Source organism: Pan paniscus, chromosome 5 (assembly GCF_029289425.2).
Source record: "Pan paniscus chromosome 5, NHGRI_mPanPan1-v2.0_pri, whole genome shotgun sequence".
NCBI classification, from domain to species: domain Eukaryota; kingdom Metazoa; phylum Chordata; class Mammalia; order Primates; family Hominidae; genus Pan; species Pan paniscus.
The window spans coordinates 143,235,328-143,254,184 of NC_073254.2; the positions used below are offsets into that span (position 1 = coordinate 143,235,328).

The following is an 18,857-nucleotide window of genomic DNA, read 5'->3' on the forward strand; positions in this document are numbered from 1 at the left end:
ATATGAATTTTTATTCCTGAGAAATATTCTGTTGTGTGGATGTACTACAGCTTCTATATCCATTTGCCTGTTGAAGGACATTTGGGTTATTTCCAGATTTGGCGATTGTGAATATAGCTGCAATAAACATTTATGTTCACATTTTTGGGCGAACATAAATTTTTATTTCTCTCATCCTTCAGGAGTGAGATGGTTGGGTCACAACATAAGCATGTGTTTCTCTTTATAAGAAACTCTCAGTTTTCTATAGTGCCAGTACCATTTTGCCTTCCCAACAGCAATGTATGAAAGTTCTGGTTGTTTCAAATGCTTGCCAGCACTTGTTTTTGTTTTTCCATGTTTTAAAAAGTTACTTATCCTAATAAATGTGTGCTGTTATATAATGGTGGCTTAGCTTGCAATTCTCTAACAGCTAATAATGTCAAATATCTTTTCTGGTTCTTATTTGCCATTCATACATCCTCTTTGGTGAACTATGTGTTAAAATCTTTTGTTTACTTTTTAAAATTAATTTTAACTAACATTTTATTTCACCCAATTTGTAAAAAACACAAGGCCTTTGTTGGATATGTAGTCTTTTCCACAGAGCACACATTTTTAATTTTGAGATGGTATACAATTTATTATTTTTTCTTTTACAAATAGTCCTTTTGGTGTCATGTCTTGTAACTCTTTGTCTAATGTTAGGTCTCAAAGATGTTTTCTCTTAAAAGTTTGATAATTTCATGTTTTACATTTAGAGATATCTATTTTTGATTAATTTTTGCACACTATGTGAGGTTAAGATAGCAGTTTATTTTCAAAAAATACATAGATGTCCAATTGTTTGAGTGCCATTGGTTAAAAAGTCTACTTATTCTCCACTAAATTGCTTCAGAACTTTTATTACAAATCAAATGGTTATGTTATGTGGGTCTATTTCTTGGATTTTTAACACTACATTGATCTATGTGGCTATATCTTGGCAAATCCCATACTCTTGTGATTACTGTAAGTGTACAGTAACATTTAAAATTAGGTAATATGATTATTCCAAATTTGTTCTTTTAAAAATGTTTTAGCTATTGTAAAAGAGATTTTATATATTAAGAAATTCTGTCTGAGATTTTGATTGTAATTGCATTAAATTATAGATCGATTTCGGGAAAACTGACCTCTTTGTTATGTTGAATCTTCCAATTTATGAATATGGTATAGCTCTACTTATTTTAGATTTTCTTTAATAATTTTTATCATCACCTTGTGGTTTTCAACATATAGATCATATATACATTTTGATTTATACATAAGTATTTCATATTAGGTAACACGAACTAATTTTTTTAAATTTTGTTTCCAATTGCATGTTGCATGTGGGAAATAATGAGTTTTCTGTATTAACTTTATACCCTACTACTTTGTTTTTTTTTGAGATGGAGTCTCGCTCTGTCGCCCAGGCTGGAGTGCAGTGGCACAATCTTGGCTCACTGCAAACTCTGCCTTGCTGGTTCAAGGGATTTTCCTCTCTCAGCTTCCCGAGTGGCTGGGACTACAGGTACGTGCCACCATGCCCGGCTAATTTTTGTATTTTTAGCAGAGACAGAGTTTCACCATCTTGGCCGGGCTGGTCTCGAACTCCTGACCTCATGAACTGCCCGCCTCAGCCTCCCAAACTGCTGGGATTACAGGCGTGAGCCACTGCGCCCTGACACCCTACTACCTTTTGAAACTCACTTACTATTTCCAGTTTTTGTGTTTATACAGGTTTTAGATTTGCTACATAGACAATCATGTGAATAGGGGTGGTTTTGTTTTTTCCTTTCCAAATGTATTAATTTTTTTCTTGCTTTTTTGCAGTGGCATAAAGGAGAAAAAATGGACGAGACAATATTTTGAATAAACAATGGTTATGGATTCCTCAAGTAGGTACAAGAAAACGATAAATTCCTGTGCCCTGAAAGTATGTCACAATAAGAAGAAATCCTCATCCCAACAAACTATAGTAACACTGCAGCAGAACAAAGGCTAAGAGAACATACTTGAAGAAGGCAGAGAGAAAAGATATATTACACAGGAAGAAATGACAATTAAATTGATAACAGCATTCCCCTATTCTATCAGTAGAAAAGAAAACAATAGAGTTGAATAATACATTAAAAGATGCTTAAAAGTGTATAATTGGAAGCCTAGATTATGTGACAGAAAAAATAAAAGGCTTTCAGGAATGAAATGATATAGAAAAGCTGTCAAGTAAGTAAAAACTGAGAATGTTTTCTACTAATAGAACTCTACCCAAGGCAATTTCATAGAAGGCACTACTAGGAAAAGTATGCTATCAAAAGAAAGTCAAAAATGCAAAAGAAATGGTAAACAATTAAACTGGTAAATATATAAGTACAGATAGGCACATACTGATTAAACAAATAATACTAATAAAATTCACATATTCAGGTTTTTGAACAAAATTACCATGTAAGTCAAGATTAGATGTGTTGGAATTTAGATGTTTTCATATTCCTCTCTTGTTTAGAAGGGGTTTTCAAGTAGCAATTTTATACTTTGTTAGGTGGGTATGGTTAAAATGTAAGGATAATCACTAAAGTAATAGAAATAAGGTATGGTCTCTGCAAAATGGAATAATAAAAACATATAAAAGGAAAAAACCCTCAATTTATAAAAGTCAAGAAAGATGATGAAGAAGCATTGAGAGAGCATGAGAAAGAGAAAGCAACAAGACAGTGAGAACCAGACCTAAGATATTAATAATCACGATAAATGTAAATAGTCTACGTCCATCAGATTAAAACTAAAGATCATTGTAGTATACAATGTAAAATAAAATTTAGCTCAATATTGTTTGATAGACACATATATAAAACATCATGTCACGAAAGGACATAAAGTAAAGGTTTAATTGAAAATACATTCAGATAAAATATTAACCAAAAGAAAGCTAGAATAATTATATTAATATCAGACATACTGCATAATACTCTTTTTTGTTTTATTTTGTTTTGTTTTTGACACGGAGTCTCACTCTTTGGCCAGGCTGGAGTGCAGTGGCACAATCTCTGCTCACTGCAAACTCCACCTCCTGGGTTCAAGCGATTCTCCTGCCTCAGCCTCCCAAGTAGCTGGAACTACAGGCACACACCACCACGCCACGCGAATTTTTTGTATTTTAGTAGAGACAGGGTTTCACCATGTAGGCCAGGATGGTCTCGATCTCCTGACCTCATGATCTGCCCACCTCGGCCTTCCAAAGTGCTGGGATTACAGGCGTGAGCCACTACGCCCGGCCATATACTCTTTTTAAAAAGAGCATTGTAAGGGATATAGAAGTCATCATATAAAGATAAATGTTCAATATATCAGAAAGACACAAAATTGATATAAACTTACGTATAACATGAAATAGCACCTGATATAAAAATTGATTAAACTACAGGGATAAACTGATAATTTCTCATCATAGGAGGAGATGTCAATATAGTTTATTCAGTTATTGATACTTCAAATATACAAAAAGTCAAAGAAGATACAGGGTAATTAAAAAGACAATTAAGCTTGATTTAATGGCTATAGAATTGTGCTTTCAACCATTAGCAAAGACACAGTCTTCTCAATCATATATACAGTATTTACTGAAACTAATATATTAGTTCACAAGATAAACACTGAACACATTTCAAAGAAAACACTTTTCCTGTGATTACTACACAATTAAATTGGAGTTCGGTTAAATAAGAATAACGTCAGTAATTCTCATAGGTTTAGAAATTTTAAAATATACTCTATAAATAAAATCTATATAATACACTAGTTAAAATTAATTATAGTGGAAATTAAATATGCTTAACATTGAATTGTAATGAAAATACTACATATAAAAGTTTGTGGGATGCTGCTGAAATAGTGCTTAAAGGAAAATTTATTGCTGTTACATACAAACGTAAAAGTAGAAAGGAAATAGATTAATAAAATAAGCATACATATTTGATATTTACAAAGGAAACAGAAAAACCTCAAATAAATGGGAAGCATTGCAAATGTCCATCAAGAGTAGAACTGATTAAATGTGTATGTTCACAAAGTAATATACTATATATGGCAGTGAAAATAAGCAAAATATAACTACTCAAAAATACTGATAAATCTGAGAAGCATAACATTAAGTAAAAAATGTCAGAGTATGTTCTACAATGTGCTACACACACACAGAGATGAGAGACCAATACATGTCATAAAATTAGAAAAAAGTAATCAAGGGAATCATAAAAATGAAACTCATTGTAGTAGTTACTTCTGATAGAAATGAAGGGTTGGAATAGTGAAGTTACAGTATTTGTATTATCCAGTTTTCAAATATATGTTACTTTGTATGTATCAGAAACTACATAATAAAGTATTTTTAAAGAACAAAATAGACTGGAATAATTTATATTAGTAAGAGGGATAGGAAATTCACATTTTTGATATTAATTTGTATATAAATGAAAGAAAGCTATGAAAAAAATTATGATCTCTCTCCCAAAACTTCATTTTCCAATAAATTATTTTAGAAATGGGAAGGTCTTTTTTTCTCTTTCTGTTTTTGATTTCAGTATATAATCAATCTTACTTGCTGAAACAACGTAAAAAAAAAGCCATAAATAACAGTTATATATTTATAGCAACGGATTTTTTTCACAAACAATACTAACAAAGTAGTAAAAGAGACTTAATAGTCATTTTAGTTTCAGCAATTCAGTTTATTTTTTGGAAACATTTAGATCTAATTTTAGACAAATGAATTCAAAACATAATTGGGCATGAATAACATTATTCAAACTCATTTTGTAAAGTTAAGCAAACAATGTTTAAAGACTTGTTCTATAACTACATCCGAATTAGACTATTAAATTTTCTTGTGCAGTGCTAGATATGGGACTGGCATATGTTGTAAAGTGATAAAATTGATTCATTTATTTAAAAGTCAAAATATTGATGTGTCATCATTAATCATTGCATATTATTTTTATCAACAACTTAGTCTAAGATAACAGAAGTTACTTGATTTTTGAGGTGAATTTACTCTGAAGTAGCTTTTAGGTTGAATTTGGTTATGCTAGAAAGTATCATTAATTTAATTATGTAAAAAAGGAAAGCAAAGATGCTATCAACATAAAATGAAGTATATTCTGTTTGTGTTTAAGAATTTCTGTGTTTAAGAAGATTAGTTCTTTTCTGCCACTGAATTATCATTTTATAATTTACTTACTCATTAATAGTAACATTATTATTTGACAAATTGAAATATTACTTCAAATGGGAATGACATACTTATTGGGAAATTCTAGTTTTCTGAAATTACTGAAAATTTTCAATTTGGGAAAATATAATCAATAAAAATAGGTTATACTTTTATTTATTCATCATTATATATTATAAGGACAAATATGATGCTTTAGTTATGGTTAATTATAGTCATTAAAAGAATCTTTACTAGATATTCATTTCACAGTTTTCTTTTCAGACATAAGATACACTAAACATGTAAATTCAGAAAAAGAATATAAACTTTTATATCTATGAAATCTGTATTTAATTTTATCTTATGCTTAAATTTCAGACTAATTTTCAAAGTGCTTAATTCTGACATCTAAAATATCTATTATACTCTAATATTGAAAGAACTACCTTATTTACTTAGCATGTTTATAAAGGAAGGAAAAAATGTAGAACCAAAATACTAGATCAGAATATTAAAAGTTAGAAAGCTTTTGAAAAATCACAAAAGTAAGATAGAAAGAAAGTTGTTTAAAAACATGGAAATCCTAACTACTTTTCTAGCAGGTTTGGTTGAAACTTCATTATAAAGTAGTAAACTTCTAGAAAAGACTAAATTTATTATTATGGAGATGTCAAAGTTAAATTTATTATCTTGGACTAATATCAAAATTGTATCTCAAAGATTATAATGATCTCACAACTTGGTGCATTCAGGTAATTTTGATGAAGTGCTAATGGCAAAAATGCTCCCCTATTCAAGAAAAAAAAAATTACAGGAAACATGGCAAAGTTAAACCTCCACATACAATAATCTCAAGAAATGTTCCTACTACACTATTTCATTTGAAATACTCATTTTGAGGATCTAACAAACCTAACTTTATATAAATGTTGACTCCCAGACTACAGCAACAAAATAACTATGCACACCTATAAAATCTTTTTCTTTGATACACCAACATCCATTGGGATAAATATCTTGCCAGGGCCATCCCCCTGTCAAGAGCCTTATGACTCTTCTGGTTGAAAAACCTTCCCGCAGCATTGTTTGCCTTTTAAGAATGTATTTTATCATCCCTTGGTTTTATTTCACATTTTGCCTTTGGGCAAGTTCCTGGAAAATAATATTTTAGGATGTATTTTTGCTTTTTTAGAGAAAAAGTTTTCAAAAAATTTAAAATGTTAATATCAGGAATAGATTGTGGTGTTATTTAAATTTTAAGAATGTGGGATTTTTTTGCTTTTAATTTTTAAAATAATAAGTACTAAATATAATAAAATCTCACACATCCTCCTCCCAATGTCTTCCTCCAAACTCCATGAGAAGCACATTATTTATCATATATTTACCATATCTACAAAAATAAAGATACAGAATAAAAATCAAATGAATATTTAGAAATTAGAAAGCAAGAGGCTGGGAGCAAGATGGCTGTCTAGATTCAGCTAATATGAGCCTCTTCCATGGAAAGAAACAAAAGTATCAAGTAGATAGTCAGACTTTGAATAGATGGTCTAAGAGATTACACTGGAATTCAACAGAGAAGTGATAGGAAGCACCAAAAGCAAAGAAAGAAAAGAAAGTGTAGCAGTCTGTCTGGCTGTGATGGGCTAGCAGCCAGGAGAAGCTCTGGAATGTGGGGAAAGTGTAAGTAAGTGTTTCCCAGGGCCCCACATTTCAGCCACAGACTAACAATACTAGATATGGGAGAGTTCCTCAACTCTTGCAGGCCTCAAGATTAACATGGAGAGCTGCCTGAAGATTATGCAAAGGCATTGCTCCAAAGAAGGAACTCATATTGAGCCCCACAGGCTTCTGAGCCCTGAGCAGCTATAGCATGACATCATTCTGAGAGCTCAGCTCCAAAAGGACTGTGTCCTGCCCTGGAGTCAATGCTGCCACTGCCACCTTGACAAGGTCAAGGAGGGAGAAGGAAGGCCTGGCACTTTCATGATGTGCCCCGAAGACAAATTCCACTGTTGCTGCTGAAGGTTGCTACAGAACCAAGGTGCAAGAAAACTACGTGTCCCTAGTTGCCTGCCTATGCCACTCTATTGAGAGTGGTCCCATCATCCTTAGTGGCAGGCCCACAGCTGTCACCAGTCTGATAGCACAGGCCCAAAGGACTGTGTTCTGCCCTGGGGCTAACATCACCATGGTCACTAAGGAGGGAGAGGGAAGGCAGGCCATTTTCACACAGCCAAAGTCAAAGCAACAACTGTTACACCAGATGCATAGATAGCAACATAAGGATATGGAAAACAAAACAAGAAAATATGATACCTACAAAGAAATACAATAATTATCTAGCAATAGATCCCAATGGAAAAGAAAATCACAAAATCCCACAAAAACAATCAAAATACTGATTTCAAAGAAGTTCAGTGAGATACAAGAGAATTCTGAAAAACAATACAGAGAAGTCAGGAAAACAATTTAGGATACGAATCGGAAATTTAAAAAAGAGATAGCTATTTTAAAATAGAACCAAATTGAAATTCTGAAACTGAGGAATTCATTGATAAAATACAAAACACATTGGAAAACTTTATCAAGTAAAAGAAAATCAAGTAAAAGAAAGAAAAATCAAGTAAAAGAAAGAATCTCAGAACTTGAAAACAGGTCTTTGGAAATAAACCGGTAAGTCAAAAATAAAGAAAAATAACTTAATGATGAGCAATTTTTTTTTGTTACAGTTAGGATGACATAAAGTGACAGAATATTGAAATTATCAATGTCCCCAAGAGCAAAGAGGGTTGGAAAGGGTTAGAAAATCTATTTAACGAAATAATGGATGAAAACACCTCAAGTCTAGCAAGACACTTGGACATCAAGTTACAGGAGAAAACTAACAGGAATTTATAGAACATTTTGTCAACAACTACAGAATATACAAGTTTCTCCAGTTAGAAAGAAAACTAACAGAAAGCAATAACATCAACATCAACAAAAAGGACGTCCATGCAAAAACCCCATCCAAAGGTCACCAACAACAAAGATCAAAGTTAGATAAATCCACGAAGATGAGAAAAAGCTAGTGCAAAAATGCTGAAAATTCCAAAAACTAGAATGCCTCTTCTCCTCCAAAGGATCACAACTCCTCGCCAGCAAGGGAACAAAACTGGACAGAAAAGGAGTTTGACGAATTGACAGAAGTAGGCTTCAGAAGGTGGGTAATAACAAACTCTTCCAAGCTAAAGGAGCATGTTCTGACCAAATGCAAGGAAGCTAAGAGCCATGAGAAAAGATTACAGGAGCTGCTAACTAGAATAACCAGTTTAGAGAAGAACATAAATGACTGATGGAGCCGAAAAACACAGCACGAGAATTTCCTGAAGCATACACAAGTATCAATAGCCAAACTGACCAGAAGAAGAAAAGGTATCAGAGATTAAAGATCAACTTAATGAAATAAAATGTGAATTCAAGATTAGAGAAAAAAAGAATAAAGAAGAACGAACAAAGCCTCCAAGAAACATAGGACTATGTGAAAAGACCAAACCTATGTTTAATTGCGGTATTTAAAGTGACGGGGAGAATGGAACCAAGTTGGAAAACACACTTCATGATATTATCCAGGAGAACTTCCCCAACCTAGTAAGACACACCAACTTTCAAATTCAGGAAATACAGAGAACACCACAAAGATACTCCTCAAGAAGAGTAACTCCCAGACACATAGCCATCAGATTCACCAAGGTTGAAATGAAAGAAAAAATGTTAAGGGCAGCTAGAGAGAAAGGTCAGGTCACCCACAAAGGGAAGCCCATCAGACTAACAGCAGATCTCTCTGCAGAAACCCTATAAGCTATAAGAGAGTGGGGGCCAATATTCAACATTCTTAAAGAAAACAATTTTCAACCCAGAATTGCATATCCAACCAAACTAAGCTTCATAAGCGAAGGAGAAATAAAATCCTTTACAGACAAGCAAATGCTGAGGGATTTTGTCACCACCAGGCCTGCCTTACAAGAGCTCCTGAAGCAAGCACTAAATATGGAAAAGAAAAACTGTTACCAGTCACTGCAAAAACATACCAAAATGTGAAGACTATCAACACCATGAAGAAACCGCATCAACTAATATGCAAAATAGCCAGCTGGCATCATAATGACAGGATCAAATTCACACATAACAATGTTAACCTTAAATGTAAATGGGCTAAATGCCCCAATTAAAAAACACAGACTGGTAAATTGGATAGAGTCAAGACTCATCAGTGTGCTGTATTCAGGAGATACGTCACACATGCAAATACACACATAGGCTCAAAATAAAGGGATGGAGGAAGATTTACCAAGCAAATGGAAAGAAAAAAAAAAGCAGGGGTAGCAAATCCTAGTCTCTGATAAAATAGACTTTAAACCAACAAAGATGAAAAGAGACAAAGGAGGGCATTACATAATGGTAAAGGGATCAATGCAACAAGAAGCGCTATTTTAAATATATGATGCACCCAATACAGGAGCACCCGGATTGATAAAGCAAGTTCTTAGAAACCTACAAAGAGACTTAGACTCCCACACAATAATAGTGGGAAACTTTAACATCCCACTTTCAATACTAGACAGAACAACAAGACAGGACATTAACAAGGATATTCAGGACTTGAACTCAGCTCTGACCCAAGCGGACCTAATAGACATCTACAGAACTCTCCAACCAAATCAGCAAAATATACATTCTTCTCAGCACCACATAGCACTTATTCCAAAATTGACCACATAGTTGGAAGTAAAGCACTCCTCAGCAAATGCAAAAGAATGTAAATCATAACAGTCATTCAGATCACAGTGCAATCAAATTATAACTCAGGATTAAGAAACTCCCTCAAAACCGCAAAACTACATGGAAACTGAACAACCTGCTCCTGAATGACAACTGGGTACATAAAGAAATGAAGGCAGAAATAAATGAGTTCTTTGGCACCAGTGAGAACAAAGACACAATGTACCAGAATCTCTGGAACACAGATAAAGCAGTGTTTAGAGGGAAATTTATAGCACTAAATGCCCACATGAGAAAGCGGGAAAAATTCAAAATTGACACACTAACATCACAATTAAAAGAACTAGAGAAACAAGAGCAAATAAATTCAAAATCTAGCAGAAGACAAGAAATAACCAAGATCTGAGGAGAACTGAAGGAGATAGAGACACGAAAATCCCTTCTAAAAATCAATGAATCTAGGAGCTGTTTTTTGAAATGATTAGCAAAATAGACCACTAGCCAGACTAATACAGAAGAAAAGAAAGAAGAATCAAATAGACACAATAAAAAATGATAAAGGGGATATCACCACTGATTCCACAGAATTGCAAACTACCATCAGAGAATACTATAAACACTTCTATGCAAATAAACTATGAAATCTAGAAGAAATGGATAAATTCCAGGACACATACACCCTCCCAAGACCAAACCAGGAAGAAGTCAAATCCCTGAATAGACCAATAAAATGTTCTGAAATTGAGGCACTAATTAATAGCCTATCAACCAAAAAAAAAAAAAAAGGCCCACGAGCAGATGGATTCACAGCCAAGTTCTACCAGAGGTACAAAGAGGAGTTAGTACCATACCTTCTGAAACTATTCCAAACAATAGAATAAGAAGGACTCTTCCCTAACTCATTTTATAAGGCCAGCATCATCCTGATACCAAAATCTGGCAGAGACATAACAGAAAAAAATAAAAGAAAATTTCAGGCCAATATCCCTGATGAACATTGATGCAAAAGTCCTCAATAAAATACTGACAAACCGAATCCAGCAGCACATCAAAAAGTTTATCCACCACGATCAAGTTGGCTTCATCCCTGGGATGCAAGGTTGGTTCAACATGTGCAAATTAATAAACATAATCCATCACATAAATAGAATCAATGACAAAAACCACATGATTATCTCAATAGATGCGGAAAAGTCCTTCGATTAAATTCAAAACTCCTTCATGCTAAAAACACTCAATAAATTAGGTATTGATGGAATGTATCTCAAAATAATAAGAGCTATTTATGACAAACCCACAGCCAATAGCATACTGAATGGGCAAAAGCTGGAAGCATTCCCTTTGAAAACTGGCACAAGACAAGTATGTGCTCTCTCACCACTCCTATTTAACATAGTGTTGGAAGTTCTAACCAGGGCAATCAGGCAAGAGAAAGAAAGCGTATTTTAATAGGAAGAGAAGAAGTCAAATTGTCTCTGTTTGCAGATGATATGATTGCATATTTAGAAAACCCCATTGTCTCAGCCCAAAAACTCCTTTAGCTAATAAGCAACTTCTGCAAAGTCTCAGGATACAAAATCAATGTGCAAAAATCACAAGAATTCCTATACACCAATAATAGACAAACAGAGAGCCAAATCATGAGTGAACTCCCATTCACAATTGCTACAAAGAGAATAAAATATCTAGGAATACAACTAACAAGGAATGTGAAGGACCTCTTCAAGGAGAACTACAAACCATTGCTTAAGAAAATAAGAGAGGAAACAAACAAATGGAAAAACATTCCATGATTATGGAGGGGAAGAATCAATATCGTTAAAATGACCCTACTACCTAAAGTAATTTATGGATTCAAAGCTATTCTGGTCAAGCTACCACAGACTTTCTTCACAGAATTAGAAAAACTACTTTAGATTTCATATGGAACCAGAAAAGAGCCTGTATAGTCAAGACAATCCTAAGCAAAAGGAACAAAGCTTGAGGCATCATGCTACCTGACCTCAAACTATACTACAAAGCTACAGTAAACAAAACAGCATGGTACTGGTACCAAAACAGATATATAGACCAATGGAACAGAACAAAGGCCACAGAAATAACACCACACATCTACAACCACCTGATCTTTGACAGACCTGACAAAAACAAACAATGGGAAAAGGATTCTCTATTTAATAAATAGTGTTGGGAAAACTGGCTAGTCATATGCAGAAAACTGAAAATGGACCCCTTCCTTACACCTTATACAAAAAATTAACTCAAGATGGATTAAAGACTGAAATAAAATTAAACAAAAGATCAATAAAATTGTGCGTTGAAATAATAAAATCAAAACAGCCAGCTAGCCTAAGCAGGAATATAAGAAATAAGATCCAAATAAACTCAGAGGAAAAAGGAGACAGTATAACAGATACCACAGAAATACAAAAGATCAAGCTGGGTACAGTGGCTCAAGCCTGTAATCCCAGCACTTTGGGAGGCTGAGGTGTGTGGATCACCTGAGGTCAGGAGTTCGAGAACAGACTGGCCAACATGGTGAGACCCTGTCTCTACTGAAAATACAAAAATTAGCCAGGTGTGGTGGTGGGCACCTGTAATCTCAGCTACTCCAGAGGCTGAGGCAGAAGAATTGCTTGAACCCAGGAGGCAGAAGTTGCAGTGAGCTGAGATCACGCCACTGCACTCCAGCCTGGGTAACAGAGTGAGACTCCATCTCAAAAAAAATAAAAATAAAAATCAGAGACTCATATGCACAACTACATGCTAATTAACTGGAAAAAATATTGGATACTGATAAACTCCTGAAAACATAAAACTCACCAAGATCGAATCAAGAAGAAATAGGACCTGAACAGATCAACTGTAGCAAAATTTAGTCAGTAATAAAAAAATCTCTCATCAAAGAAAATTCCAGGACTGGATGGATTCACAGTCAAATTCTATGAAACATAGAAAGAAAAACTTAATACCAGTTTTAAAACTATTCCAAGAAATTAATGAGGCAAGAACCCTCCATAACTCAATCTACAAGGTCAGCATTACCCTGATACCAAAACCAGACAAGGACACACAAAGAAATAAAACTCCCAACCAATATCTCTGTTGAATATAGATGCAAAAATCCTCAACAAAATACTAGCAAAATGAATCCAACATCATTTTGAAAAGATACTACACCATGACCAAGTAGGATTCATCCCAGGGATGCAAGGATGGCTCAACATGTGCAAATCAATAAACCTGATACATCACATCAACAGAATGAAGGACAACCCATTTGAAAAGTGGGCAAATGAACAGACATCTCGCAAAAGAATACATACAATCAGCCAACAAACATATGAAAACATGCTGAGCATTACTAATTATGACAGAAATTAAAACCATAATAAGATACTATCTTACACCAGTCAGAATGGCTATTATTAAAAAATCAAAAAAATATGTTGACGAGGATGTGGAGAAAAGGAAGGCTTATACACTGTTGGTTGGAATGTAAATTGGTTCAATTCCTATGGAAAACATTATGGAGATTTCTCAAAGAACTAAATTAGAACTAACATTTGACCCAGTAATCCCACTACTGCTTATCTACCCAAAGGAAAATAAATAATTATATTAAAAAGATACCTGTACTTCTATGTTTATTGCAGCACTATTCACAATAGCAAAGTCATGGAATCAACCTAAGTGCCCATTAAGGGATAATTAGATAAAGAACATGTAGTATTTATACACCACAGAATACTATGAAGCCATAAAAAACAGTAAAATCATGTATTTTGCAGCAACATGGATGGAGTTGAAGCCCATCATCATACGTGAAATAACTGAAACAGAAAATCAAATTTATCATGCATTATCACTTACAAGTGGGAGCTAAATGATGTGTACACATGGACATAAAGATGGAAATAATAGACATGATGACTTCAAAAGGGGGAAGAATAGAATGTCCTAGCCAGAACAATCAAAACAAGAGAAAGAAATAAATAGAATGTCCTAGCCAGAACAATGAAACAGGAGAAAGAAATAAAAGGCATCCACATTGGAAAATAATTCAAACTATCCCACTTTGCTGATGATACGATCTTATATCTAGAAAAACCTAAGGACTCCACCAAAAAAACTTCTAGATTTGATAAATAAATTTAGTAAAGTTGCAGAATACAAAATCAACATAAAAATGAGTAGCATTTCCATACACCAATAATGAACTAGCTGAAGAAGAAATCAAGAAGGTAATTGCATTTATAACAGCTATAAGAAAAATACCTAGGAATAAATCTAATCAAGAAAAAGAAAGATCTCTACAAGGAAAACTACAAACACTGATTAAAGAAATTGAAGAGAACACAAACAAAAGACATGACATGCTCATGGCTGTAAAAGTTGGAGGACCTGGTCCCTGCTAGACAAGAGGTGCAGGCACTAGAGTGGAGTTAGGGGAAGAGAGTGATGGCCACGAAGCACAGCTATTTCATGAAGCTCCTTTAGTTAAAGAGAAACAAATGACTGAAAAAAAAGTCTGAGCCCCAAAACCCACTCCTACCACCACTAGCAAAATATACATATACATAATGCTGTAAAAGGATTCGGAAAAAGAATGATACTTGTTTAGTTTCAAATATATATAGTATGCTCTTCTTTATAAATACCTAAGACAGTTTTTTGATGATTGCTCCTAAAAAAGCATAATAAAAACAATAATATGTGCTATAGAGGAAATAAGCTTCATATACTCAGAAAACCACCTTATTAAACAATCATTCCATGATGTCTCTGATCATTTATTTTAATATGGACCACAGAAATGATATATTTTAAATGATATATTTTTCTTTCTGATACATTTTTCTTTTCAGTTACTGCTCATAATCTTACTCTTACTACTACTGCTGCTATTACTATGAAGTTAGGTGTCCCAATAATTCCTTGACTTTTTACTTCCTTCTAGGAGGAAGTAAACCATAGCTTTCTGTGGCACATTCTAAAATATTTTGGCCTTGAATATTCTCTACCTGACAGTTTCACCCGAAATGTGCTTACTTCCCACTTCTTTCCAACACTACACCTCAACTTCAACCAATACTTCTGATGCTATCCTTCTTTGTCAGTCATTTCTATCCTTTTCTCCAGCTATCCAAATCCTAATCATTCTTCAAGGCAAAAATCTTGGCATTACCTCCTTATGTAGTCAGCTCTCATTACCTTTGGCTGTAGGGGAATGGTGTGGAATAGGGCAGCTTCCAAGGGCCTTTCCTTTTATCTATACATTTTGTCCTTGCCATCAGTGGGACAATTTTGTGTCCTTACAATATCTTTCCTTTTTTTAAATTCCTGAAGCAAGTCTATGATCACCTGTAATCAAAGACCTTTGAATGACATGTGGTGTCATATTTGAATGGTTCCTTTTTATTGTCTTCAATATTAACATTGGGTACTGTAGGACCTTCTCTATCCAATGCTGTAGCCACTGACTACATGGGGCTTTGGGAAATTGAAATGTGACTAGCACAAGATAAAATGTAGTGTAAGTGTAAAATACACATAAGATTTCAAAATATCAATACAAAAAAAGAATGTAGGGATAAATACTTTTCTATATTGATTATATATTGAAATAACATTTGTATAAAATAAGTTACATAAAATAAAATATTACTAAAATTATTTCCACTTGTTTCGTTTTGTCTTTTAATGTGTCAACTAGAAAATTAAAATAACATATTAAAATTAAAATTACACATATGAAATTAAAATTACATATATGTAATTAAAATTAAACTTACATATATGTCACATTTTATATTTGTATTGGGTGGTACTTATTTAGAATATTTTTTCATAAATATGGAAATAAAAAAGGATAAATTGTTATTTCCTTGAATCTTAGGAACTTGTAAGAATATTTACAGTTATATCCTATATACATAGAATTTCTATCTGTACCTGGATCCTGATATTCTAGAGAATCTATTCTGGGAGCTGTGGTTTATACTATAGGAGATACATCCATTCCTAACTACGCTGTTTTTCTTAGATACACAATTATATTTAGGTTTCTTAGATATACAATTATATTACAATTTAGGTTTACAATTAAATTATAGCTATACAATTAAATTACAATTTAGGTTTCTTAGATACACAATTTTATTTAGGTTAACGAACACTAGAAAACAGCAGCAAAAGCATCACTGTTTGACCATATGTGGTCTTTAACAAATTTCTAGTGATTGACAGTTAAAGGCAGATACAGAATTATTTTATTTCACTTGAATTTAATCACTGAAAACATTTATTTATTTAAATGCAAGTCATTTTTATTTTCAGGCTTGAGAAAATAATAAGGTATTTCTGTTACAAGTTGTAATTTCAAATAACATAGTTTTTTTTTAAGTTTCAACCTAAGTAACAATAAAAGCTAATAAATTCCTGTCAGAGGATTTAGTTTAGAATAAACTATACTGAACACTTCAAAAATAAAAATATTTTATGAATTTCATCTTAAAATTGACACTACGTATCAAAGAGAACTTGTCATTAATACAAACTGTACTTACTTGATACTCTTGCAGGTTTTTCTGCTAAAAAGAGAAAACAAATAAGTTTTGTTTAACTGAGATAAAATGCAAGGAAATTATAAATCAGTGGACTTTATAAAAATATCTAATTATTTTGTTTCTTGCTTATTATTTAAGAATCAATGAAGAAATACAGTCATCTGTTGCCTGTCAACATAAATCTTTGTTTTGTTATAATTTTTAATTTTTTAAAATTTTTATTTAGAGATGGGGTCTCAGTTGCCCAAGATGACATGAAGTGGTACAATCACAGCCACAGCTCACTGCAGCCTCAAATTCCTGTGCTCAAGCAATCCTCCCTCCTCTGCCTCCCAAGCAGCTGGTATTACAGGTGTGAGTTACTATGCCTGGCTGATTCTTTGAATATCTTGGTTAATCTATTTTATCTAAGAAAATATGTCAGCTATCAAAAAAGCTATTCATCAAAGTGTCACAAAATATTTATGCTTTTAAAATACTCTTACTAAAATCAAGATCTTTGTTAAATTAAGAGTTTTGGCTCAACTATTATTATACTTAGCTTGAATAAAATTACTTTGCATTATGTAACAGCTAAATATTTTCTTTAAAATTCCAAGACTTTATAAAATATATCATTTAGAATTATTTTTCTTTCAAAGATAGATAAAATAAATAATTACCAGACTATAAAATACATCTTAAAAAACAACATGCAAAGTAAGTTTACTTTTTCATAATAATTTATTTATTCTAATGAGAGGTTATTATTCTTCAAAGAAATGTGCTTTCTTATTAAGCTGTATGTAGGACAAAATAACTAAGGTGAAATTATTGTCCCAAACACTAGAGTAGACATTCTAATTTCTTGAAAAAGACTAGTAACAGTTCCATTCTAACATTAGTCTCATTTAAAGAGCCAGACTAGAAAATATGATTTTTAAGCTACCTGTATTACATGGTTTATTTTGAGATTTGTAGAGTTTCTAACATAAACCTAAGGATTAAAATTTTATAAAAATTAGGTTATTCTTATTAAAAAACATTTTCAGCTTGGATACATGTTTTCAGTATTGTTAGAGTACTATGCTTCATGCATAAAATTATGAAATAAATAATTTGGAAAACTATTTAACTAAGACTAACATGTTATTTTTTTTTCTTTAAAAATACTAGCATTGGTTAGGAAGACAGAAATTTAGGGGAAAAATAGACTTTCACTGATATAAATGAAGGAATGAATAAGAATATGCCTCCTCTCAATTATCTCTGAGTTGGACTTGTGCTTTCGTACATAATCATTTTTCTCCACTGTTTTCACAAGATGAAGACTTTAAAACGATAGATTCACAGAACAGAGTGAGAAGTCTGAATCAGAAGTCTGAATCTCTTGTACAGCTGAGTTACAGAGGTTTCCTCAAATCATCTCTCTAATAGATCACTCCCTTGGGGGCAAATTGGGATATACTCTATCCTTGGGCTGCTGTGATTGGCAGAAAACTTTCTCTTGTATTTGCAGCAGCGTAATAGAATACTGAAGTACGAATAGATGGCCTTAACCATTATAGTGTTTGAAAACATACAAACTTGGAGCCAAATCTTGTCTGTACCATATAAATACTCTTGAGATGTTAGATTTTCTTTTATTGCACTTATTTCATCTTTAAACTGGGCATGATAATTGGGTTTTACTAAGAATTAAGTAAACTAATAATAGGAAAAGGTATAACCATACATTTTCTAATTAATTTATTTTTTTCTCATACTTCTGGCTGATTACCTCAAAGGATATTAAACAATATTTAAAAGAATGTTTCAATATAAAAATTGTGCCCCTATATTATTCTACAAATGCAATTGCCCTTCTATTGAAAGTTTTACCTCTTAATATTAGTGATAATTATGAATACATTAATAATTTCATGTGTAAAAAGTATGTCTAGATATGTCTAGTCATTTCAGGGATACACATTTCAGTGAGCAGTAAAAGGGAGTCAGTGAAAAACAAAGCTTTTTCTCTCCCTACTAGAGATTTATGTATTTGCTATGAATGAAAATAGTTGTCTTAGTTATGATATGTTTATCTAGCACCTTCGAATTTAAAGCACTTTTTTAAAGTAATTGAATTTGCCTAAAATTATGTTGCCAAGGCTACATAATTTAGTATAAACCTTATTTATAGTTTTATGATAATATCAGCAAAATAGATCATTCTCTTTTTAAGAAAAAAATGTCTGCATTGTGCATGCTGGCATTTGCCTATTTTGTGTCTAGGTTGAATTAATTTAAAGGTCTAATTTATAAGCAATAAAAAATATATTCATGATCTT

At 32.8% G+C, this 18,857-nt stretch overlaps 1 protein-coding gene across 2 annotated transcripts in view; it reads right to left on the minus strand.

Annotated features, from left to right (window-relative positions):
- TRDN (triadin) overlaps window positions 1–18,857 on the minus strand; it is a 416,769-nt gene that overhangs the window by 21,814 nt on the left and 376,098 nt on the right. For both annotated transcript variants that reach the window (XM_055114092.2, XM_057302585.2), the window contains exon 38: window positions 16,549–16,572. In XM_055114092.2, coding sequence (XP_054970067.1) covers window positions 16,549–16,572 — 24 coding nt within the window. The remainder of the gene's footprint in view (window positions 1–16,548; window positions 16,573–18,857) is intronic.